The 23068-nt window shown below is 36.9% G+C and overlaps 4 protein-coding genes across 7 annotated transcripts; 3 read left to right on the plus strand and 1 right to left on the minus strand.

The window, feature by feature from the left end:
• The first annotated feature begins 832 nt into the window (after nucleotides 1–832).
• Nucleotides 833–5568, plus strand: LOC127812486 (transmembrane 9 superfamily member 8-like). Its single transcript, XM_052352884.1, has 7 exons — nucleotides 833–1018; nucleotides 2196–2360; nucleotides 2445–2554; nucleotides 2655–2763; nucleotides 2850–2962; nucleotides 3063–3213; nucleotides 4137–5568. Exons 1-7 carry the CDS (start codon nucleotides 899–901, stop codon nucleotides 5292–5294), a joined length of 1926 nt encoding a protein of 641 aa, XP_052208844.1. The 5' UTR covers nucleotides 833–898; the 3' UTR covers nucleotides 5295–5568.
• A 1434-nt stretch (nucleotides 5569–7002) lies between these two features.
• Nucleotides 7003–14645, minus strand: LOC127812487 (probable protein phosphatase 2C 60). Of its 4 annotated transcripts, XR_008025927.1 has the most exons (12): nucleotides 14394–14645; nucleotides 13711–13833; nucleotides 12676–12739; nucleotides 11849–11957; nucleotides 11134–11287; nucleotides 10424–10549; nucleotides 9971–10094; nucleotides 9615–9691; nucleotides 9032–9084; nucleotides 8079–8133; nucleotides 7182–7442; nucleotides 7003–7066 (listed from the first exon to the last, which is right to left on the minus strand). XR_008025927.1 is itself a non-coding variant. In XM_052352886.1 (11 exons), the coding sequence occupies exons 2-11, from the start codon at nucleotides 13825–13827 to the stop codon at nucleotides 7233–7235; spliced, it is 1089 nt and encodes a 362-aa protein (XP_052208846.1). In that variant the 5' UTR covers nucleotides 13828–13833; nucleotides 14394–14643; the 3' UTR covers nucleotides 7003–7232. The 4 variants fall into 4 exon arrangements, 2 of the variants coding, with proteins under 2 accessions (XP_052208846.1, XP_052208847.1); XM_052352886.1 differs by having other exon boundaries at nucleotides 7003–7442; nucleotides 14394–14643; XM_052352887.1 differs by lacking the exon at nucleotides 14394–14645 and adding an exon at nucleotides 14287–14305 and having other exon boundaries at nucleotides 7003–7442.
• A 263-nt stretch (nucleotides 14646–14908) lies between these two features.
• On the plus strand, nucleotides 14909–18804 carry LOC127812488 (putative glutathione peroxidase 7, chloroplastic). The gene is made up of 6 exons (XM_052352888.1): nucleotides 14909–15320; nucleotides 16299–16375; nucleotides 16553–16614; nucleotides 17759–17877; nucleotides 17957–18124; nucleotides 18556–18804. The coding sequence occupies exons 1-6, from the start codon at nucleotides 15036–15038 to the stop codon at nucleotides 18583–18585; spliced, it is 741 nt and encodes a 246-aa protein (XP_052208848.1). The 5' UTR covers nucleotides 14909–15035; the 3' UTR covers nucleotides 18586–18804.
• A 934-nt stretch (nucleotides 18805–19738) lies between these two features.
• On the plus strand, nucleotides 19739–23031 carry LOC127812489 (enhancer of rudimentary homolog). The gene is made up of 3 exons (XM_052352889.1): nucleotides 19739–19839; nucleotides 21651–21744; nucleotides 22832–23031. Exons 1-3 carry the CDS (start codon nucleotides 19759–19761, stop codon nucleotides 23014–23016), a joined length of 360 nt encoding a protein of 119 aa, XP_052208849.1. The 5' UTR covers nucleotides 19739–19758; the 3' UTR covers nucleotides 23017–23031.
• The last annotated feature ends 37 nt before the right edge of the window (nucleotides 23032–23068 follow it).

Below are 23068 nucleotides of genomic sequence, written 5' to 3' on the forward strand. Positions count from 1 at the left end.
GGCTTTTGGGTTACAAGCCACAGATTCCCTCCAGGTTTTATGTCCTTAGAATAACTTCACAGGCTTGTACGTCCTTGGAGGTACCAACTACTGTAGCTCTCTCCATCAATGGACCTATTTGGGTTGGGCGTTGAATGCCCAATATTCGTCTGTAGGAGCCCAGGTTTTCCCCAAGAATCAGTGGTTCCGGGAAGTTGGGCTTCACTCTTGGCTCAATAAAACAGTGGGCCCACTTCCTGGCCCAATGAAAGATCTCCCATCCGCTTCGTGGCCCAGTCCGGTGCGGCTTCGCTTTCTGTCGGCATTATAATGTAACTTCCTCACCATAAATATATTTAGGGAAAATTACAATAACTATCCATAAAATTTGATGTAATTACAAAAATTACTTTTTAGGGTTCCAAAATAGTAATAACCTCATTTTTATCATAAATAAATGGACAAAATAAGTATTTTACCCTTCATTATCTCTTTATCTTTCCTCTTATAATTTAAAAAAAAATAAATATTATGAATTTAGGGTGAATCGCTAAAAATTATAATAAAAAAATAAAAAATAAGAAAAAGAATTATCCTATGTTAAATGACAATAAAACGGTCAATGGCGTTGGTTACAAAAGTAGTGGTGAAAAACAAACGTGATTGGGTTACAAAAGTTTCTTAAATATAAATGTATTTTGGTCATAATATTAAATCTCAGGGGTTGTTTTTATATTTTTTCGAACAAGTTAGGGGTAATTTTTTAATTATCTTAAACTTTAGGGGCGTTGGATATAATTTTCCATATATTTATATAAAATATATGTGTCACCACACAAATTCATGTTTCGTTCTCTTCCTCTCTATATATCTGGTAGTCTGGATCTGTAACGCGCCCATTTCTCTCAACACAGACGCCATGGAAGTTCGCCGATCTCTCGCATTACAAGCGTCGATCTGCGCCACCGTCCTTCTGCTTCTCAGCCACAATGCTCTTTCCTTCTACCTCCCCGGCGTCGCTCCCCAGGATTTCCAGAAGGTCTCTCTCTCTCTCTCTCTCTAATGAATTGTGTGTGTGTGTGTGTGGACATTTTATATGTTAATTGATTGAATTCTACGGGATTTACTGTGCTAATCTGCATCTGGTTTTCCTATTGTACCTAGAGTGCTTGATCTGCGTTTGATTCTCAGATCTGTGATGATTGTGATGCTTCTCCGTGTCGATTGCTTCATTCGGGGTTTAATTTGTGTTGATGGATATCTTCAATTGGAATGTGCGTTTGTTGAGTTGATCTTTAGCTGTTTTGGCTTCTGTCATAAGATTTGGTAAACCCGTAGATATTTAAGAATAGTTCTAAGGCCAGGGTAAGATGAACTGGTGAAATTAGAAATGATTCACTGAATGCTGAATCGGGGGAGAGGTAAGGAATAATTTAGGGAGAGGATGGTGTCTGGATGCATAAATCAAACCTTTGTTTTGTTACTGAAGATAGTGTACGAAATGCTTTCCGACTGTATACCAATAATTCACAGACGACAAGGATCTAATTATCTATAATGGCATCACACACACACACACATCTACAATATCTAAAATTTGGTTCAAGGAATGGTTCAACTGGCGTATGAGTTCCTTTCTTTCTCTTCCTAAGTTAATGAAAATAAAAGTATATTTCAAGGCATTCGAGGATTTAATAGCTGTGCTATGATCCCAGCTTTCTTCTTATGTCGATTATGGTTTGTGCATGGTGTTAGCAAATTAACACGATTCTAAACTTTTATATCTATAATTAAGTAGGTATGTGAATTTTGTGTTCCGTTTTTTTCAATCATAGAATTGCGTTTGTTGCCTAATTGCTCACCATCACTAGTGGTCAAAACCACAAAAAAGAAACACGATGTGGTAAATCAATTAAAATTTTCATCTAATTGCATGAAAGAAAATTTTTTTGCCAATTGAGACAGATTCCTCTTAAAGCAATTATTCAGCTGATTTCGATGCTTCTGTTCCAAAATTGTAGTTGAAAATTTATGGTAGATAAGAAGTTGATCTAAGAGCTGGGTAATTTAACTGTGGCTGTGCATTAGGGTTTTCTATGCTCATGCTTTCTTGACATTCTTGGCTCAGTTGATTGTGCCTGATATTTGCCTCCATTCTGGATACTGCCACGTGTATTAGGGCTGTTTCTGATTATCTTTTGTTTTCTTGAATGCAGGGTGATCTGTTGAATGTGAAAGTGAACAAATTATCCTCTACGAAGACTCAGCTTCCTTACTCGTACTACTCTCTTCCTTACTGTCGTCCAAAAACCATAGTTGACAGCAGAGAGAATCTTGGGGAAGTACTGCGTGGTGATCGCATTGAGAATTCTCCTTTTGTGGTCAGTTTCATACATTGATTAGTTGATGTCTTCTACATTGTTTTCTTGTTACCTATAACTTTCAGCTGAATGGCATTCTTGCAGTTTAAAATGAGGGAACCACAGATGTGTAATGTTGTATGTCGGCTAGTGCTTGACGCTAAAACTGCAAAGGAGTTCAAAGAGAAGATTGAAGATGAGTATCGGGTGAACATGTAGGGTGCTTTTTTATCTGGACCTTTGCTCATCTCCTAATTTCCACGAACATTGTTTTCAGAACAGGCCATATATCCATAACAAATGTACTTGTGACAGGATACTGGATAACCTTCCTCTGGTGGTTCCTGTACCAAGGCTAGACCAGGAATCTCCTCCCATATATCAGCTGGGTTATCATGTTGGACTCAAAGGACAGTACACTGGTGTGAGTACATTAATTATGAGCGTACAGCCTTTTGGCATTTTAGAATGCAAATTTCTCCTTATGTTACTCTTTTTTTTTTTTTCCAGAGCAAGGATGATAAGTATTTCATACACAACCATTTGACGTTTACCGTCAAGTATCACAGAGACATCCAAACCGAGGCGGCGAGGATTGTGGGCTTTGAGGTAAAACCATTCAGGTTGGTTCCTTTGATGCCCTTCATTTCTTAGTCAATTTACTGATTCCTCGTTGCGGTAGCAACCTGGTGATGTGACAAACTGGTCCTTTGATGTATCCAGTGTTAAACACGAATATGAAGGAAAATGGAATGGCAATAATCGTTTAACCTCATGCGATGCAACTGCAAAACGCACCGTTGCTAACTCTAAAGCTCCTCAAGAAGTTGAAGATAAACAAGAAATTATATTCACGTATGATGTTGAATACCAGGTGATTTGCTTTCCCAGTTAAGTAGAATGTCTTTTCCTGAAAATTTCTTACTTATTGGATTTATGGATCGTTTATATTGATAACTGAGCATGATTTTTCTTAGATTTTCCTCTCTCGCAAGAAGCACATTACAGCAATTTAGAAGAAAATGAGACTGCAGGAAAGCTGGGATAGGCCCACAATATGTATGTAAAAAATTAAACTGCAGTAGTTCACCTACAGAGGCACTTTTGTGAGGAGATTGAATGGAATAGAAAAATCTTGTAATCAGATAGGTTTAGGGGTACCAAATAAAACTTAGTGGAGTTAATCATTAGACATGAAGTGGAATATAATAATCTTATAAAATATATTAAGATGATTCGGAAGTATAATCTATTCAACCAATTTCACCTATAGGATTAAGGTTTATGATAATGATCGATGAAGTAGCTATGAGAAATAAATAAAATCATGAGTCAAAATACTGGATCATCATAATCTTATGCAATGTTTGTCGGAGAATACGCGCTGACCAAAAAGTAGATAACCTTTCCAAATGGAGGCCCAACACCACCCAACGTATCATCTTCGATCAGCCATGCTTGGTCACCACTCCAACATGTCTGATGAATGAGTATTAGGGTGCAATATTATGGCCTGGAAAACGATACAGATAATATAACTTCTTGGAGGGCTCTCTAACATTGTATGGAGGGCTCTCTAATCTCTGGAGGTCTTGGATTGGAACCTTCCCCACGTTAGGGTATTGTTAACATCTATTTGTTTCCCTATATTTAGTACACTTCACTTCATGGGGATTTTTGGTTACCAAACCCAAAAGATTCTATCCTACAAAATTGGTTTGGATAATTTAGTAGATTCCAAAATCAAGGCTGTTATTAACTCTTCTAACTATCCTGGCCGCGTTGCTAAATCTACAGGAAAGTGATGTTAAGTGGGCATCGAGATGGGACACTTACCTTCTAATGAACGATGACCAAATCCACTGGTTCTCCATTGTCAACTCCTTGATGATTGTCCTCTTCCTCTCGGGCATGGTGGCTATGATAATGCTCCGCACTCTCTACCGCGACATCTCCAAGTATAACGAACTGGAAACCCAAGAAGAGGCCCAGGAAGAAACCGGATGGAAACTAGTACACGGCGATGTTTTCAGGCCCCCAAATCACTCGGACTTGCTCTGTGTCTATGCTGGAACTGGCATTCAGTTCTTCGGAATGATGCTCGTTACCATGATGTTTGCCATCCTCGGATTCCTCTCACCCTCAAACAGAGGTGGCCTCATGACAGCCATGCTCTTGCTGTGGGTTTTCATGGGACTCTTTGCCGGCTACGCCTCCACTCGTCTGTACAAGATGTTTAAAGGGACAGACTGGAAGAAAATTGCTCTTAGAACGGCTTTAATGTTCCCAGCTACTGTCTTCGCCATTTTCTTCGTCTTGAACGCCATAATTTGGGGGCAGAAATCTTCCGGCGCCGTGCCATTTGGAACCATGTTTGCTCTGGTCTTCCTGTGGTTTGGAATCTCAGTGCCGCTCGTGTTCGTCGGGAGCTACATCGGTTTCAGAAAGCCGGCGATCGAGGACCCGGTGAAGACGAACAAGATCCCGAGGCAGATCCCAGAACAGGCCTGGTACATGAGCCCCATCTTCTCCATTCTGATCGGCGGCATTCTCCCGTTCGGAGCCGTGTTCATTGAGCTCTTCTTCATCCTGACCTCCATCTGGCTGAACCAATTCTATTACATCTTCGGCTTCCTCTTCATCGTCTTCATCATCCTGATCATCACCTGCGCCGAAATCACCATAGTCCTCTGCTACTTCCAGCTCTGCAGCGAAGACTACCAGTGGTGGTGGAGATCATACTTGACCTCCGGCTCCTCCGCCCTCTACCTCTTCCTCTACGCCACCTTCTACTTCTTCACGAAGCTCGACATCACAAAACCAGTTTCCGGGATGCTGTATTTCGGGTACATGCTGATCGGTTCTTATGCCTTCTTCGTGTTAACGGGAACCATTGGTTTCTACGCCTGTTTCTGGTTCACCAGGCTGATTTACTCCTCAGTGAAGATTGATTGAAGATGCTGATGATGATGATGATGATCATACTCTTCTCACCGGCTGATTCCCCCTCTCTGTTCGGAGAAGCACAGTAAGTAGAGAGTTTGGTATTAGGGATAATTAAAAAGTTTCTCAAGTGCTATTATTCTTTCTTTCTTGAACATCGGGCTGTTGTTTGTTTGTGCACATTTTTTGAACGGTGAAAGGGGTCCATATTGGATGATTGTTGTAGTAAGACTTGTCTGTACTTGCCCACCAAATATATACTCCTCGTTGCTCCATTCTTGCACTACTTTCCTTGCCCGATGATGGCCGTTTTTAGGGCCAGTTCTCAACCCATATCAACTCTCTTACCAATTAATTTAATTCTCAATGCAACCTTTGACTTGGCAAACAAACACCCTGAAACTTTTAATAATTTGTAACAGTTGTGCTATCTCTTAAAGTTTGGAAATAGTTCTTAAAACGTAACTTGTTCAATAATAAAAATTTCACAATAATATGAAATAAACACAATAGCAAACAGACTGCCAATGTCGAATAATTTGTACCTATGAACAGCACAGTGAAACAAACTCAAAAACCATACTCAGATATACATATGCGGCATATCTTTATCTAATATTTATTTGTAATAATCTATTGGCGTGGATGAGTTTCCTCCGGTCCAGTGGCCACTCTCCGGCGGTCGCCGGCGGGACACCCAGGCTTTTTCTTGCCATACAGGACGTAGCCGACGGCAGCGCCGACGAGCAAGCCGCCGAGGGCCAAGGTGTAGGGGCTGTAGGGCAACCTACGCGGCTGGCGCGGCGTCCCTCCGCCGTGGCCCGGCGGTGTCTTTGGGGCATCCTCCGCTGGCCTCCTCGCTTGTTCTGGGCTCATCTTTTGGCTGCTGCTGCATTTCTTCCTCGATCGCTCGCCTTCTTTTTCCACTTATAATCCCATCAATGGCCAGGTCTCTAGGTAGAGCTTTTTTTCCCGTCGGATGGACGAGGAACTGCGATGGTGGTGGGTTGCTGCCACGTTCAAGCAACGTGGCAAGTGCAGCCTCTGTCTGGCGCCACGTGGCGGCTGGATACCTTGTGCTCCATCAGGCCGGCGGCTGTGCCCCCATCGTCGGCAAGTCAAACAACGTATATTTCATTATTATTTGGTAATTTTGGTTCATGTCTGTATGGAGCTCACTTCAAACTACATTTTTATAATTTTTTGTTAAATCCATACGTACCTTCAAAAATTCACCTCATTGACAATATTAATTATTTTGCATAATTGGTAAATGTTTTCATCAATAACATAATATATATAGAATATATATATTTTTGTAAAGATTGTTTTTTATATAGACTTGAATTTTGTGTTGAACCATGTTTTAATTTTTAAATTTGAATCAAATTTGACCCAACTTATATAATTTTTTTAAAAAAAAAAACTCTAATTTTTTTGTAGATGGCTATGGTGATAATAAAGGACTCGGGCAGTCCGGTCTCGTGGAGATGCGAGGGGCTTAAGAGTGGGTAATTAGATGTAATGAGAATTTTTAAATTAGAGATATCTAAACGATTATATTGCTTTAATTTTTTCCTACTGAAATTCTTTACCTTTTATCGTAAACGTAAATCTCATACTGTAATCGAACAATATATATCATCTGCGCGCGCAGAGTCTTCTTCTCTTGCTCTATTTTAAACCCAACAACAGCCATAACCATAGTGAGACACTCATGAACTTAAATCAGGTACATGGAGACAATCAAATACCTTTTAGTCCAATGTCTTCTGTACAAATTCCTGCAAATGCAATGGTAGCATCAAAAGGACAAAACAAGGTTGCCTCACTTGTAACAGTGGCAAAAAGCCTTCAACAGATATAATAAGCCATGGCTTCTCCTGTCTTATATCTTACTTGTAATTACATGTTGCAGCAGCAGTACCTCAAAGTACTGATACCTGCAAGTCATGAACTTGCCTCGGCCTCTGCTGGTTCTGTGTTAACTTCAGTAGAAGTTGAGGTTTTCTCCTCTGCTGCAGCAGCTGGGGCAGATTGATTCGGTTTCTTGAACAGCACCAAGATCATCGTCATGTTGTCGCATCCCTCGCCACCAGAAGTTGAGGGCGCCAAACACCGATCCAGCACCCTTTCGCATACCGCTGAAAGCTTGCTTTCCTGCATAATTAGGTGATGGAGAGACGTGCTAAGGGATTACAAGCGCCTAAAAACCTATGGCTATGTAGGATCAGCTGCGTAAATTCCACCTCATTAATCAGTAGTACCTATGGCATTATCTTCTGTAAGGTCAAAAATTAGGATTCACTTCAATATTTTAGAAATGTATTCCTCTCAGTCCTACATCATTAGGTGATAGTAAAAGACAACATATCGGGCCTTAATCTCACATATCAAGCTAAATGAATTCTAACTATATATCATGCTATGTCATCTACTATGTGGAGTTGGCTACACGGATTATACAAAACAAACAAATTTAATTAAAAGAAATAGAAGTGTACCTAATAGTATCATTATATAACTTGAGATGAAGATAAAGGCCACTATCAAAAAAGGGGTAAAATGATAACTACAAGGGGCAAAATATTTAGAATGATGAAGGCAAAACAGATGTAAGCTTGGCATATTGTGCCATTGACAAAATATTTGTAAATGGAAGGGGTAAAATGTTTATAACTAATAGCAGATAACAGACATGTTAACACTGCTCTCAAGTAGCCTCTTTAAAATACTATTAAGAAGGAAAACCACACTATGGATACATAATATGCCTGATTGCACTGAGACACTTACTGTGTGCAACTGTTCATGAACAAAATCCACTAGCTGCTGGCTTGACATGCAATCCCTGAGAAGTATTCAAAATCCATATGATAATCAGATAATTAAAGATCTGATTCAATATTGCTACCGGCTTGATGCTAGTTTGGTTTTATAAGAAGAATTCAAGACGTGAGCTTTAATAGAAAGTTCAGCAAATGTACACAAGCCAAAGCACGTTAACACAATGCCTGGAACTATAACATTTACCCTTTTTATCTTTCTTGGTGCCTGCATGCGGTGTGGGCTGAGGTGGGCGTGGTTAGGAACTATGAAGTTGAAAATTGTTTTGGTGCTAGTTTTCACTCTGTGCACAAGATATTGTAGTAATTACTGCTTTTCTCCCCATCAAGTGAAACACGACATCTGACGAGCAAAAGTTTTAAGTTTCTGCAAGAGGCTTCTTTTACCTCTTGAAGATAGACCACTGACAACAGATCTAAAAATTTCATTTCTTCTGTTGAGTTCTATCACACAAAAGTAAAGTGACAAAAAGGAAAACCAGATTACCAAATATGAAATTATGCAAGTCAATAAGCATTTTTTAGTGAAACCCAAGAAAAGAACTCCCAGGAGATATATTAGCATTCATTATCCAACTGGTCCAGGAATCCAGGTCACTGGGAGGAGCTAGACTGGGCATGAATTGTATTGATATTACCTTCAAAATAGCCTGCTGATAATAATAAGAAACAAATGAACTAAAAATAAATTAGATCATCAGGTTACTCTGCTTAAAAGATAAACATGTCCCCTCTAGTGGACTGCACCTTTCCGAAGAATTAGCATGTAATTAACTTTTTAGTAAATGGAGCACTACTAATAATTTGCAACTCTAGATATGGCAAACAGTTAGGATCTGCTAACTACTAACTGGCCACAACAGTGTCAAAAAATTGAACTTAGAACAGACAAAAGATGCTCACCAGACGCCATCACATGCCAGTACAATAAAATCATCATCGTCACAAAGCTCAACCTGTTTAAAAAAAGAAATACGTGTGAAAACTTTGGGGAAAACAACATTCTGATGCTCCACTGTCAAGGGGTATTAAAAAGCGCCTTATTTATGTATTTCTCATTTTTGGTTGAGGAAATGAGATGAGGAGAAACAAGAAACACGAGTTAGTTTCAATACTTTCAGGTTTCAAAATCAACAAATCCATCCATTGAGACCTACAATGGAAACAAGAATTCAGGAAACTTGGGCATCCGGCTTACAACAGTCAGTTTCTCATTTATATTGTTAGTTTCGCATTCAGATCATGCAGATCTGTCAAGAACCAATGGCAAATATTTCACTTGGACCACATGTTTTTCTATGGCCCGTATTGTGCAATACACCCAAAATGTATTGTATCAAGATTCATGTCGCTATACAAAGCAAAAAGTATCGGTTGGAATGTATACTCTATCGAATCATACGATATGGTACCCTGTATTCGTACCATACTAACAACTATGCCAACTTCCCTAATTGTTAGGAACAATTATAAATGAGAAACATACAGTATTTATGTCTGGGTTGGCTGTCACAATTTGCTTTTCAGCAGGCAAAAACTTGTTCTGCTTGAACTCCATATCACCTGCAACACACGAGAAAGCGACATTTATCACTTAGAAAACTACAGAATCTCTCTTACACACTTCTGATTGTGTGTCCACTCTTACATATGCATGAACGTATGCATTTAACTTTAATAGGGGATGCAAATGCCAGTCCCTGTGCCAGAGGCATCTAACTGCTTCTGTTCAATGAATAAGGCTTCCTACCAGGCGAAGTAGGTGTGTAAGCATATAGATCAAGTTTAAGGTCACACTCTTGATAGGTTCCAAATAAATCCACAAGGAAGGTAGTGCAGCACCTATTGCTCTTGCAAGATTTAAACTGCCATTGACACGCCCTGCATGTACAAATCCACCAGCTTTTAAGATCCTTTCTCTTTCAGCCTCAAGTTCAGGTTTGTGATCTCTGGAAAGGTTGTATGCCTGCATAATTGGAGAAATATTTGAAAAGATAAATATATAGACTTAAAATCTAAGGCATATATAATGTTATTCACAACAAACGTGAAAAAGGATATGAATAAATAAATATATATATATCCAGAACAAACATGCCTGTTCTCCATCTAGGAGTTAATTAATGCAATAGACACTGTATTCAGTGCAAAGTCAAAATGAGGTAACATCTGTCTGCCCAGGGGTACAAGTTTTGAGATATAGAGAAAGCCCATTTAAGACCATGAGGTATCTTTTTTAAACCACCAGGAGCAAAAATATAAAAATGACAAGAATCCTCTTCAATTGTTCATTACCTGACCCTTCCTAGATATTACACATCGAGAATCACCAGCATTAGCAACAACAAGTTTGTTGTTTCTAATAATAGCCACACAAGCGGTGCTCCCAGAAGTTGGTCCAGAAAAGTCGGAGTGAGGTCCCTGACAACAACAAAAAGGGGAAATGAATCCCAGGAATACAACACAAGAAAAAATAAAAGGAATAGAAGAAATAGTATCACAATGAGGAAGTTTCAATCATCTAAAAACAAATATAGGAAAGCACCAAAAACAGATGCAACAAAGCAAAGGTACAATATAATCATGTTCAATGAATGAAACAAAGTAACAAGAGAGGTCACTGATTGACATTTAACTAATACAGTAGTTTTGCAGTACAGTTCAAAAGGAATGATCGGATGGACAGAAAATTAGTAGAAAAGATATATATATATATATATATTTCGAACCTTCCATGTTTTACATTAACTACTACTGATCCTAAGGCAGGAAATTATGAATTACTTCTGATCCTAGGTTCACCAAAATGTTCAATTCTACAAAACTATAGTCAGTGACTTGGTCCAACATTTTATACCCATTATATCCATCTCTAAAGCCCCAGTCATGATCATTGATCAAAAGGAGGCTCATGCCAAACAAGTGAAAATAAATGTGAGCATATCAACATGCACCATGGATAGGAATGATAACTCCTAGCACCATGGTTTGGTGTAAACAATTACCTCCTCAAAAGACCAATCATCCACCTGGTCATTCCCTTCACCATTTCTTGGAGACCATATCAAACCCTCAATCATACCAGTAAATTTATTTATTTTATCTCCCAGAATAGCTAATTCCCTCCACCCTCTTTGTCCGCGCATCATCTCATCCATTCTGCATCACCAAATAAGAGAATGACTTTATGGGGAATCACATAAAATGAGATTGAAAGTAAGTAGACAGAAAGCACAGGTAGTGATAGCAGGACTTGTATTTTATTTTTCTTATTGTAACTTATATCGTGTTGGAACATGCTTTATGTATTATTTATCGGTTCAATGGTCACAAAAATTTTATTGGCTATTAGAAGAAAGATGTTGAACCCCAAACTGGAAGAAACATTTTTACATCTAGAATTACATACTTAGGTAAATTGGTTAGTCTAGCCGTTTGTAAATTAATATAAGATAAAACTCTCTCATTTATAGTAATTTTCACTCTAGTGGTTGACATGAACATACTAGCCTTGGAGTTATGGAATCATTAAATCCTAGAAATTTGGAAGACATTAGTACAAGAACAAGCACTAAGCTCTCATGCTATAAGCTCCTTGCTTGATTGTTTCTATTTCATGATTACTCACCCATGGGTCATGGAGCTAGAGAATAAGAATGCCACCAAGAAACAATATTAATAAAAATATCAAAGAAATTAGATAAACTTCAACTATAGTACCTGAAAAAAGATTTCTGAACTGAAGTTCCTATATCTCCAGCTGAATATGCTTCATGCTTGAGAACCTGTTGATGAAGATACTTGGCACAAAACTTAGCAACAACCTTACCTGCAATTTAATGGGCAAATATAGCATCAATAACATAAATATCAAGTGTTATCAACCTTCTTCATAGACATACGCAAGGATTGAAAGAATAAACCATACATGCAAGATATTTTCAAAATTCATGCCAAAACTCCCCAATTGTCAGGCATTCTGTTCAAATGGAGTTCCAAATCAGACATCTTCATTAGTTGATTCAGTCATTATCTAATGTGAATGCAACTTCCAAATCAGTTATTGACCCCATAGGAGACAGACCACTACTCTATTCTCCAAAATCCAAAGTGATAGCGGTTGTACAAGATTCTAAGCATATAATTCATCAAATTTATATTCCTGATTCCCCCAGCTCAAATCACAGCTTGAACTTTTGTCTTATTAAAGGAGGATGGAAAATAAAAAATTTGCACCAATAAGGCTCTCAATCGGGCACTTCATAGAATAATAGCGTAATATACATAAAGAACTAGTCTACTTGTCAAAAAATAGAAACAAATACAGAACAACTCTATACACATAAGTAAACTTAATGAAGGATTGAACTGCCAAAATGTACAAATAATTGAAGAACAAACCTAAATTGTCAGCAAAAACATATTCACAAAGCATTTACAGGAGTAAAGTAAGCTGTTGTGCTTCGATAAAATCAAATCTAACCAGCTTTTGCATATATGCATTACTATAAGAATAACAACAGTAGAAATGAACCTTCAGTTCTTACCTCCATGGCCATCATAAACACCGAAGAATGATGTGGAAGCATCTAGATCGGGATATGCAGCATGCTAAAAGAATTTTAAAAGAAAGTATAAGTAACCAATTATTAAAAATGACGAAACATTATAACCAACTGAGAAAGATATCAAACCACTTCCTTACTAATGGGAATCTACCATTAACAAACATCTAAATTATTTATTGCAATAGCATTGAACATCAAGAAACCATTGCAAGCAATTAACAAGAATTACACCCTTAGAACTGTTGGTCAGTTTGCTCATGTTATTTCATTGTATAAATAAGACTTAACCCTTTCTTATAAAATATCAAGCAAGTTAGGACTTGATGCAACACATCTAAATTTGAAGAATTTTTTTGAAAATTTTAGCCTAGAACAACTTACAATTATTGGGTATGAGTAAAAACCAGACTAAATTTTTAAACCTATGTCACTTTTGGAAGGTGCTTCTCTCTAAGTTCCAAGAATTCACTCATCTCAAATTCTTGTTCCACTGCCTACTGCAAATTCAACTGCTTGTAAACTTAAGTAATTCTCTCATTTCTGTAATATGATGATACATGATGATACACCAAATTATATGAAAGTAATTTATTTTCTAGATATGTGTAGTAAAAACCTAAGCAATGTTTTGCACTATGACTTGTGATGTATATGCCAAAATAAAGGCACTTTTTGCAGTAAGACTAAGGTTTTCATTAAGAAACAAATATCGTTGCCCCAGTTAGGCAACAACAATGACGCTCATTCTAAATAAGCACAACCTAACTGATACTATCTCACGATCCCCTCACTTTTCTCCTGAAATCCAAGTCAGTCCACTTTTAAACACAAACCCTCCCCCCCCCCCCCAAAAAAAAAGAAAAAAAAAAAAAAGAAAAAAAAGGGAAAACGAAAATTACAATCCACTACATAAGTACCTAAAAATTAGAAAAATAATTTTCTCCTACCACTTAACAAAATTATATGCCACATGGCATAATGGAAAGCAGTTTTGAGATTTGATCAAATACTCACAGCATCTTCCATGGTCGCACGCCAACCTTGCATGCAGGATAAGCCATATCTGAGCCTGCCATTCTCACCATCTTCAGACGTCTTTTCAGTTTTAGGAGTACTGAGGTATACACCCATTTCTAGCTGAAATGGAAAGAAAGTGTAAAAAAGAAAAAACAAGAGGACTAAGCATCGAAAACCAATTGAATTAAAGAAGAACTGAGTCACAATTATAAGACTTCATTTTCTTTTTTGGCTACAGAGAAGTAGGAATTCTGTAACCGTATCAGTCCAGGAGTCGTTCTTGAGATTCCTCAGCAAATGAAGAAAAAGGAGAAATTAAATCAAGAAAACAGAATCTACCAAGCTCAATTAACACAGAATCAAGCATCAGTTGTTGGTTCCAATTAAATCAAAGTCCACCAAGTTCTACACATAGTTTTGTCAAGAAAATGATATCGAGCAACCTCAACTAACACAGACTACGGTCTAAAATTCATAATTTATAAACTAGAATCAAGAATCGAGGTCAAAATAGATCAAGAAAGAATATCAAATAACCAAATGCAAATGGAAGAACAGAGGAATGATTTGCACCCAAGTGCCAAATTAGGAATCTTGCAATGTCCCGAATCAGACCCAGGTGAGAAAAATGTAAGGCACAAAGTCAAACAAAATTTACAACCACCCAGAAGAAAACTCACGGCTTCTGATAATACCCAGAAGAAATTCCACTGTTCTTGACCGATAGAGAGGAGAGGACCACTTCGAAGGATGAGAGAGAAAGGGGAACGAAAGACTAGAGGACGGAGAGGATAAAGACCAAAGACGGGATGTGAGAGTGTGTGTGAGAGAGAGAGAGAGAGAGGGAGGGAGGGAGCGGTTATTTGAGACTTTGGGGAACAAATGAATCAAGAAGATTCTTTTTGATCTTTTTATTTGAATCCGTCTGCGTTCCTCTAGATATTTTCACGCTCTCTCGCGTCTCCTCTCTCTCTCATTGTTTTCCTAATCAAGTGTGATTATTACAATAATTTAGTTGTATAAATATTGTATTATGTGGTCAAAGTAATATTGATAAGATAATATTTAGGAAAATGATATCACATTATATTTATTAATTTGAAAGTAAATCATATTTATTGGATTAATTAAACACGTTTAACTCTAAACAATACTAACACCACCCAATAAATAAATCTAATAAATCTAAGCAAGCACTGTACGAACGAAGGGAAGAAAGGCAGGCAGCGTGGGCGTTTGGCTTCCACTCCAAAAAGTTCTCAGCTTTCCAAAGTTGGTGACTTTGATAGCTTCCTTTCCTCAATTGTTGTTTCATCACCAAGATGGCTTCAATGGCTTTCCCTTCAGTTTCCTTTGCACCTTTACATGGTTTCTTCCGAGCCAGGCCATGCCCAAACACAAGCTCTACATGGGTTTCCTCTCCTTCCATGGCTTTCCTCTCTCCATCCCTCAAATCCTCTTTCGGGTCCTCCCAATCAGCCTGTTTCGGGCATGGGTTCTCTCTTCAAACATCAATTCTTTCTGGGTTCGTCCTGAAGCCCCGGTTTTTGACTGCTGTTTATGCAAGAGCCGCCACGGAGAAGACCATTCATGATTACACTGTGAAGGTACGTATTTGGGGAAACTTTATTTTTTTATCTTGATGTTGTTTGAATTACTGAATTTTGATGCTTGTCTTATACGGCTCTTGCCTCATAGATTCATTTCTGTGATTCTTTCTCTCGTGCTACTGATTCTACAGTGTTATTTTCTTGGTGTTCTACCCTATGGACCCATATATATATTTTTATGTTACGCAACTCCTCAAATTCAGATCCAGATAGATGAAGTCTATCAGATAAACCCAATTTCAGTTTGAATCGAGGTAGTGATAGCGGTAGACCCAATCTCACTGGAGTTGTTGCCTATAAATAGGCACGCTGGTACGTAGGTTTTGAGTGACAACACTTCAGTAGTCCAAGAGAGGATGTAACCGGGTTCTGGGGTTGTGTGCCTGGTATACCACAACTTGATAATCAATGTGGCATGAGTGTGAGTGGTCAGTTATTTAGAATTGTTAGAATTAGAGGGTTTGTCGGTTTTTTTTTTTTGTTAGTTCTTTTTCTTCATTAATTGATTTGATTTCTCGCAATTATGGATGTAGATCTATTGAGACCAGACCACATTACATTTTTTATTTCTCTTTCTCTTGATTTTCATGAGTGTGATGCCTGTGATCCAATCTTAACAAGTGGTGTCATAGCTACCTAACAGTTTGAATAACTACCTGTATGTTTCTAATTATCTGATCGAATTATGCACATTTTAGTTACTGGACTTGAGCTGGGTCATGGAGGGAATTCTACTCCTTTTCCGCCTTAAGAAGAGACAGCAATTTTAACTGATTTATGCAGAATCTACCTCATGACTATGGTGCATGAGGCTTGATTAGCCTTGGAACTGAATGTATTATGTTGCGGAACTGAACTTGATTAGCTTTGGAACCTGTACAATGTTAATTATTTCATCCAGGAGAGCAATTTTGGCACTGAACTTGTGAAATAGAAAATCATTTTTGTCCTTATAGGCAGTGGCTTTGGATGCAGGATATTGATGGGAAGGATGTTTCTCTAAGCAAATTTAAGGGCAAGATTCTGCTGATTGTTAATGTTGCTTCGAAGTGGTATCTTTATTCTGTGGTTATTCTGATTTCTGTTTGTTTATAGATGATTAAGCTGATACTATACCCTCCTGTTTTGGACGTGGTTTTAAGTTAGATCTGAATATATGTTTTTAAGAATTCCCTTTTCAAATTTTGAGATGCTTCCAATCTAATTGGAGAATTTGACCGTGGATTTAGTGGTTTGACAACATCAAATTACTCTGAACTTTCCCACATCTACGAGAAGTACAAACCTCAAGGTGAGCTATATCTTGTCAACAGAGCTAGTATTTCTTAAATCCTTGTCATATTTCCATTAAGTTGCATAACCTAAGTGCTTCCAAACATCCAAAGATGTGTAAGAATTCTGTTTTCCTTTGAGGTTAGGGTGAGTACTTCGACAGAAAGATGTTCCTACAAATCTAAGCCCAACTATAACTCAAATAAAGCCATATCCAGATCAGTCTAGCGACTAAAACACTTGAATATAACCCTGATTTCCCCTTATGTGTTACACCTAATCCATGTACGTCTATTCAATGTATAATTTTAGTATATCTTTGCATTCCGTCCAGATCCCCTTTGATGTGCAAGCTAACCTGTTTGCCAAATATGAGCTCCTTACCTATCCAAACCTGTTTGTATGTATTGAAATCTTCATCAGATGCTTATCTTCAAAGAAGAACATGTTGTGAGTTTTGGCCTTTTGGTTGCTTGAGCAAGTTGATCTAATGTCAAAAAAATTGAACTCTCAAAGATATTGGAATCATACGAATATGCTAACTTTTTATAAGACATGATTATTCTTCTTTAATTCTAGAGCTTCATGATACAAAAAGAAAAAAATCTTAATGATAAGTAGCCAACAAGCAACATAAACTATCTTCCTCAATATGTTTTGCAGTAAGATAGAGCAAGTCTTAATTACAATTTTCTATGCCTGCGTGGGAAGGGAAAATAATTACTTTATGCAAAACCTATTTATGGATATTGGTTTCATTGCTATGTTACTTTCAGCTCATTAAGTCGACTGCATACTAGATGAAATATATACTTGGCTACTTGGGGACTGAGTCTTTTTATGAGTTCAACTAATCATCTTAGTGAGTCGCAACGGTTTCTTACTCCAGGTGGCAATGAGAAAAGAACAAAGAACTTGGTGCCTGTATCTTCACTCGAACTTGAGAAGTGAAATGAATCTTCTTATTCCTTGCTATTTTTGTTAAATATCTGTAAGGGAATGAACTCAAATTTAACCAGACAACTGTTTAACCTATTTGATTGATTAGGGCTCCTATACAGCCTTTTTGTTTCTCATTTTTCTACTTCCCTAAACTAATGGAAGATAGAAGCCAACAATTTTTCTATGCTTTTGGTTGCATTGAATCCATAATCTTGATGCAGGATTTGAAATTCTGGCTTTCCCTTGCAATCAGTTCGGAGGGCAAGAGCCTGGATCCAACCCAGAGATCAAGCAATTTGCTTGTACAAGGTTTAAAGCTGAATTCCCGATTTTTGATAAGGTTTGTCAGACTATCCCTTGCCTTCCTGGAATGTTCTCTATCGATATGATTGGTTCAGAACCCAAATTATACACAACAGGTTGACGTCAATGGACCAAGTACTGCTCCAGTTTACCAGTTTCTGAAGTCGAGCGCTGGAGGATTTTTAGGTGATCTGATAAAGTGGAACTTTGAGAAATTTCTGGTGGACAAAAATGGTAAGGTTGTCGAAAGATACCCACCGACTACTTCCCCCTTCCAAATTGAGGTATGCGTGTGAATTCTGTTAGTTACTTTTTGGTAGGGTGACTCGCTTAGCATAATATGTATATAGCTGTTTATCGTTATGCGGCTCTAATGATTTATCAAAAAAGAAGAAGCTTCAATCACACTTGCAACATGTTTAAGGGCTTGATACATAAAACAATTAGGTTATTTGTCAGTTCATGGTAATATAACAGTGATAAAAGTGTGAAAATTAAAACTTATATACATTATGAAGCAGGTTTACAGGCAAAGCATTCTGGTGGATGGTTATTGTACATGTGCTGGCCTTAAGAGGCCAAAAATGGACTACTTATTGCAAATATAAGTACATAAATACAATCAAAATGAAAAGAATTACAAGCACAAATTTATAATGGCATTTGAAGAGATTCTTGTGTATTTTGCTCATTAGGGTTTTCCTTGTTATTGCAGAAGGACATCCAAAAGCTTTTAGCAGCATGAGGCACTTGATCTGTTGTTGTTCCTTGGCACAAGAGGTTTATGAGAGAGAGAGAGCTGTGTATAAAAATAAATAATATTTCGTGTTTTTATTCCTGACAATAAAGGCTGCCTCGAGGTTTCATTTTTTTTTTTTTGGTTATCGATGAGAATATGTAGCCACTAGCAGAATTTAATGAACATGAGAAGTAATAGCCAGGAATATGGGTTTTTTTTCTCTTAGTCACAGATATATATATATATATATATATATAGTTTAGGATCATAGAAAATGGTCAATAATGTCTTAGAAATGGAGTGCTTTGAATGCAGCTAAATGCTTCTTATCTGCTTGTCTTCAATTTCCTTGTACTGAAGTAAAGATAATCTTGTATGTTAAAAACGACTTTCTTTTTAACTTTCACAAATCAGGATTGTAGTGTGTTATAGCTACCGTTTCTTAACACATCTTACTTTAAAAGGAAAATTTATTTTCATAAACATAAGATAAAAGAATCTATAAAGAGAAAGGCCAATGATGCCAACAAGAGTAGTCCCTTTTAAACCTATCCTTTTACATCCATACCCACCTTGGGCTACGAGGATCAATGATTTATAAAATAGATTTTTTATTATTTCATACTATTTTTGATGGAATGATAAAGAATCAGATAAAAGAAATTTTAAAAAGTCATGAAGTAAAAGTTTTAAGTATTATAAACTTTTTTTTATATAGAAATGGTGGAGATTTACTAATTAAATTTATTACTAACAACAATACGTGAACACTGATAACTTAATAAAGATAGATAAAAATTGTTTGTTGAATAAGTGACTATTGATGAACAATTAAGATTTAAAAATAATATTTTTAATAGTATTTAAAAAAAATTAATTAACGGGTTCTTAGGTGACATATTATAGTATTCAATATATCATTTACATAAATAGTTTGTTTGAGATGTATTTTAAATATTTAGTGTTAAAATAATATTATTAAAAAAATATAGATTTTTCTCCAATGTTGGGGTCAAAGTAAAACTAAAAAAAAAAGAAGGTAAAGCTAAAAAAACATAAATGAAGAGAAAGGTAAACGGGTATTTTTAGATCGGGTCGGGTCGGACATGAAATAATCCGAGAACGCGAACCCGCCCCTTTGGCCCGTGTATCAGTCGAATAAAGCCCCAACACCACTGAATGCAAAACCCCAACTCTCTTTATCTCTTTCTCTCTCTGAGCTTTGATACTGAGTCGCTGAGCTTTGATTCTGAGTTAATGGTAACTCCTCTCTCTCTCTCTCTCTCTCTGTATGAACTGCTTACGGGAAGGAACCAGTGTTTCTCGTTGTATCCCTTCATTCTTAAGGACAAGGGTTTGGAAATGGAACTCGTGTGAATGAAGATTCACGGCCCCAACTTCTTCTAGGAACTGTTTTTGATTTATTTGTTATTGAAGATTATATTTTTGTTAAGAGTACGGTAAGGTTTTCCGTTTCGGTATGCCTGCACTCGTGAATGGTTGAAATTCGAGGAATGAAATTTAAGCGAATTGAATTATATTTGAAGACGGCCTGTTTGAAGATGAGGCTTTTAGTTTGCTTACGTAAATTGGCTGATAGTTTGGCAATCTCTGTACTCTTGCAATGCGCATGCTGCCTTAACCACAAGCAGGTCGCTCTCCGAGATTTTCTTGTCCTTATTGTGTAAATATATAGCTGAACCAACTAGAGAGCCCACTGCATGTCGAAAAAAAAAAAGAAGCATACTTAGAAGGCTGTAAATCATGCTGGACTCCTCTTCCTTTCTACAAATGCAACACCAATTAAGCATGTTCTATGAAGGTGCATTGGCAATCCTCGGGTTTCCCCAACTTTTATGTCCCCGAATCCTAGAGATGCCTTAGCCCCCACTATTAACCTTAAGTTTAAGTTATTATTTCCATTGGGTTGTAAGCAACAGTTATAGAATAAAGACATCTACTTTGTAATTTATTAATATACTTTTGTAAATGTGCACATTATCTTCTAGTGTTTTACTGGTAAAAAAACATTTTTTTCACTTATTTTCGTTAAGTACAGTACGATGTATAACTATGTTTATACTACACAAATATTTGTTTAGTTTCCTCACTCTTGCTTTATGTGACAAGGAATATGAAACAAGACATGTTGCACCTTTCTTGTATTCTTCTGCTAATATCTCTGTGGGTGCTTTTGCTTCTTAAACAGTTGGTGCCATTTACACTCTTGGAACGTGGTAATCAATCTTGGATCATTGTAATGATTCATACAATGATGAAGTTGAAAAAAATCATGTTGCATTTGTTACTTATTTTGTACCCTTATGGCCATATATTTGTTCTTTTTTCTCCTTTTGTTCTTTACAATATTTATTTGCAGTTATGGCATATATGAATGGCAACTGGATCATGGCAGTGGTATATACAATGCCATTCCTCAAAATTTTACTTTTTGATGTACAGGTTAATAAAGGAGGAACTTTTGTTAAAGTGTTGGCTCTTTCCCTAAGATGTGTTGGCCAAGTGTCCAAAATTGTGTGCTTAAGTTATGGAAACATACAAAAAATTTAGGATATGTCTGAGTCTGCTCTCCAAATCAAAAAGTGCCTGCTTCTTTTTGGGTATTCTTATGTTCTGATATGTAATATGAAAAATATTTAGGTTTGTTTACAGACTATACCTTTCCTTTTTTATTTGCATTTGCTTGCTCTGCCGAATCTGTTGTTTTTTCCTTTCTCTTTTCTATATGTCTTTAGCTTTAATTTAGTTACTTTTAGAACTTTTAATTTATTTATGTTTAGCTAAAGGTGGAAGTCCCATGGTGGCATCTCAAATGAACATGGATTACATTTCTTTAGTCTTTGCCCATTTTTTCCTAATTTAATACATGGTGATTGCAGGATGCTCAAGTTCCTATTGTTATGTTAAGCATCTTCCCTTTTAAACTATGCCACTCTGATTGATTAATCATTAACTCTAAAATATCGAGAATTTGTTTTTATGATTTGTCTTAGACTGTTAATTTGTGCCGTCTCATTTGCTGATTTATCATTTTTCCTCCTTACTTGCAGGCTAACAGGCACACCATTATTCTAATGCAAACATCTCAAAACAGAGCTACTAGAACATTTATGGATTATGATTCGATAAATCAAGCAATGGAAGGTAATGTTTAATCTGCTGTTGTTAGAAAAATCAATTGTTATGTCATGCATTTCAACTTATTTTTCCTTTTGAGAAAATTTAGAGGATTTCTAATTCTTATATTTAACAGCTTGCTGGCTGCTTTTAAGACCGCCTTTTGGTTTACAATAGACTTAAGGTCTGAGTATTTTAGAGGACAGATATAAACCATCCAGTTTTCTGTTTTACTTGTCTTTTGTTTTTCTGCTTGCCAGTTGGACAATTGAAAAGGTGGCATTTTTTTTTTTTTCCTTTTCTCTTGATATTTTGTGGGCTTTCTCTCTCTTGCTCTTTGCTCTTTGGATGCTTTGTTCTTTATATGGTCTTGTCTTTATCTTGGTACATTTAGTTTGTGATGGCTGGAAATCAAAATTCATGAGTTTTATTCGTCATATCCACACAAGTTTTCCTTTGTTAATGAGTCTTGAACACTTCAGCATGCCATGTGGCTTCTCTAATGCTAAGAACCCAGCAGTTCACATGTTTCTGCTTTAGTTGACTTATTAAGCATCTGTGCACCATTGTCTAGAATTAATTTTTTTGAAATTAGCAACTTAGAATTCACTGTAATTGATCTTTATGGAAAAAATGGGTTGTTTTTTTAAATTACCTTTTTCCTATTTTTTACATTAGCATCAAGGACTAATTTTTCACCAAACTATCATTCAGTGTTACCCGAGCCTGGTCAACTGGCTGTTTGGCCAACATGTGGATTTTGCCAAGTGTTCCTCTTCTCTCTCTCTCTCTCTCTAAATCAACATCCCTGACACCCAAATTTGGTGTTCAGTGATGCTGATGGGTCCAGATTTAGCAAAATTTGGACTTTGCGAAATTTTGCAAAGTGTGTTTATGCCACAGGAAGACCAGCTGGTGGGTCTTCCTTTGGACTAGATCCATCAGTTCAAAAGTGGAACTGGTTTGTATGCTGTTATTCTGTTATAATGGTGGATGCATGTAGATCGTTGAATGGTTTGATTTACAAATGAATGAATGGCTTCCATTACTATATCCTGAATGCAACTGTTATTTTCTTTTTTCTGATGCAATATTGTTTACTGGACATTTGCAGGTATATGTCGACTGTATGAAAGGAAACTTAAAGAGCTAAATCCAGCCATCAGAAACTTTAATTATGATATTTCAGATCTCTACAATTTCGTTGACGGGCTAACAGACATGAGTGCTCTAGTGTCTCTCTCTCTCTCTCTCTCTCTTCACTCCACACACACACACACACACACACACAAACACTAAATCAGAACTATGAAAAATCAGAATATATGTTAGGTCATTTTAGTAGTTCTGA

The sequence above is a fragment of the Diospyros lotus genome, chromosome 11 (assembly GCF_014633365.1).
Source record: "Diospyros lotus cultivar Yz01 chromosome 11, ASM1463336v1, whole genome shotgun sequence".
NCBI classification, from domain to species: domain Eukaryota; kingdom Viridiplantae; phylum Streptophyta; class Magnoliopsida; order Ericales; family Ebenaceae; genus Diospyros; species Diospyros lotus.

What these genes read in the sequence shown, in the direction of transcription:
- LOC127812486 (XM_052352884.1), top strand. Translation starts at nt 899, where the DNA reads ATGGAAGTTCGCCGATCTCTCGCATTACAAGCGTCGATCTGCGCCACC. An exon ending in TCAAAGGACAGTACACTGGT is followed by an intron (nt 2,764 to 2,849) that starts GTGAGTACATTA and finishes TTTTTTTTCCAG; the next exon opens with AGCAAGGATGATAAGTATTT. An exon ending in CGTATGATGTTGAATACCAG is followed by an intron (nt 3,214 to 4,136) that starts GTGATTTGCTTT and finishes CTAAATCTACAG; the next exon opens with GAAAGTGATGTTAAGTGGGC.
- LOC127812487 (XM_052352886.1), bottom strand. Translation starts at nt 13,827, where the DNA reads ATGGGTGTATACCTCAGTACTCCTAAAACTGAAAAGACGTCTGAAGAT. An exon ending in GTGCGACCATGGAAGATGCT is followed by an intron (nt 12,740 to 13,710) that starts GTGAGTATTTGA and finishes AAATTCTTTTAG; the next exon opens with CATGCTGCATATCCCGATCT. An exon ending in CTGGCATGTGATGGCGTCTG is followed by an intron (nt 8,134 to 9,031) that starts GTGAGCATCTTT and finishes AATACTTCTCAG; the next exon opens with GGATTGCATGTCAAGCCAGC.
- LOC127812488 (XM_052352888.1), top strand. Translation starts at nt 15,036, where the DNA reads ATGGCTTCAATGGCTTTCCCTTCAGTTTCCTTTGCACCTTTACATGGT. An exon ending in TTCATGATTACACTGTGAAG is followed by an intron (nt 15,321 to 16,298) that starts GTACGTATTTGG and finishes CTTTGGATGCAG; the next exon opens with GATATTGATGGGAAGGATGT. An exon ending in AATTCCCGATTTTTGATAAG is followed by an intron (nt 17,878 to 17,956) that starts GTTTGTCAGACT and finishes TATACACAACAG; the next exon opens with GTTGACGTCAATGGACCAAG.
- LOC127812489 (XM_052352889.1), top strand. Translation starts at nt 19,759, where the DNA reads ATGCAAAACCCCAACTCTCTTTATCTCTTTCTCTCTCTGAGCTTTGAT. An exon ending in GCTTTGATTCTGAGTTAATG is followed by an intron (nt 19,840 to 21,650) that starts GTAACTCCTCTC and finishes CCTTACTTGCAG; the next exon opens with GCTAACAGGCACACCATTAT. An exon ending in GATAAATCAAGCAATGGAAG is followed by an intron (nt 21,745 to 22,831) that starts GTAATGTTTAAT and finishes GGACATTTGCAG; the next exon opens with GTATATGTCGACTGTATGAA.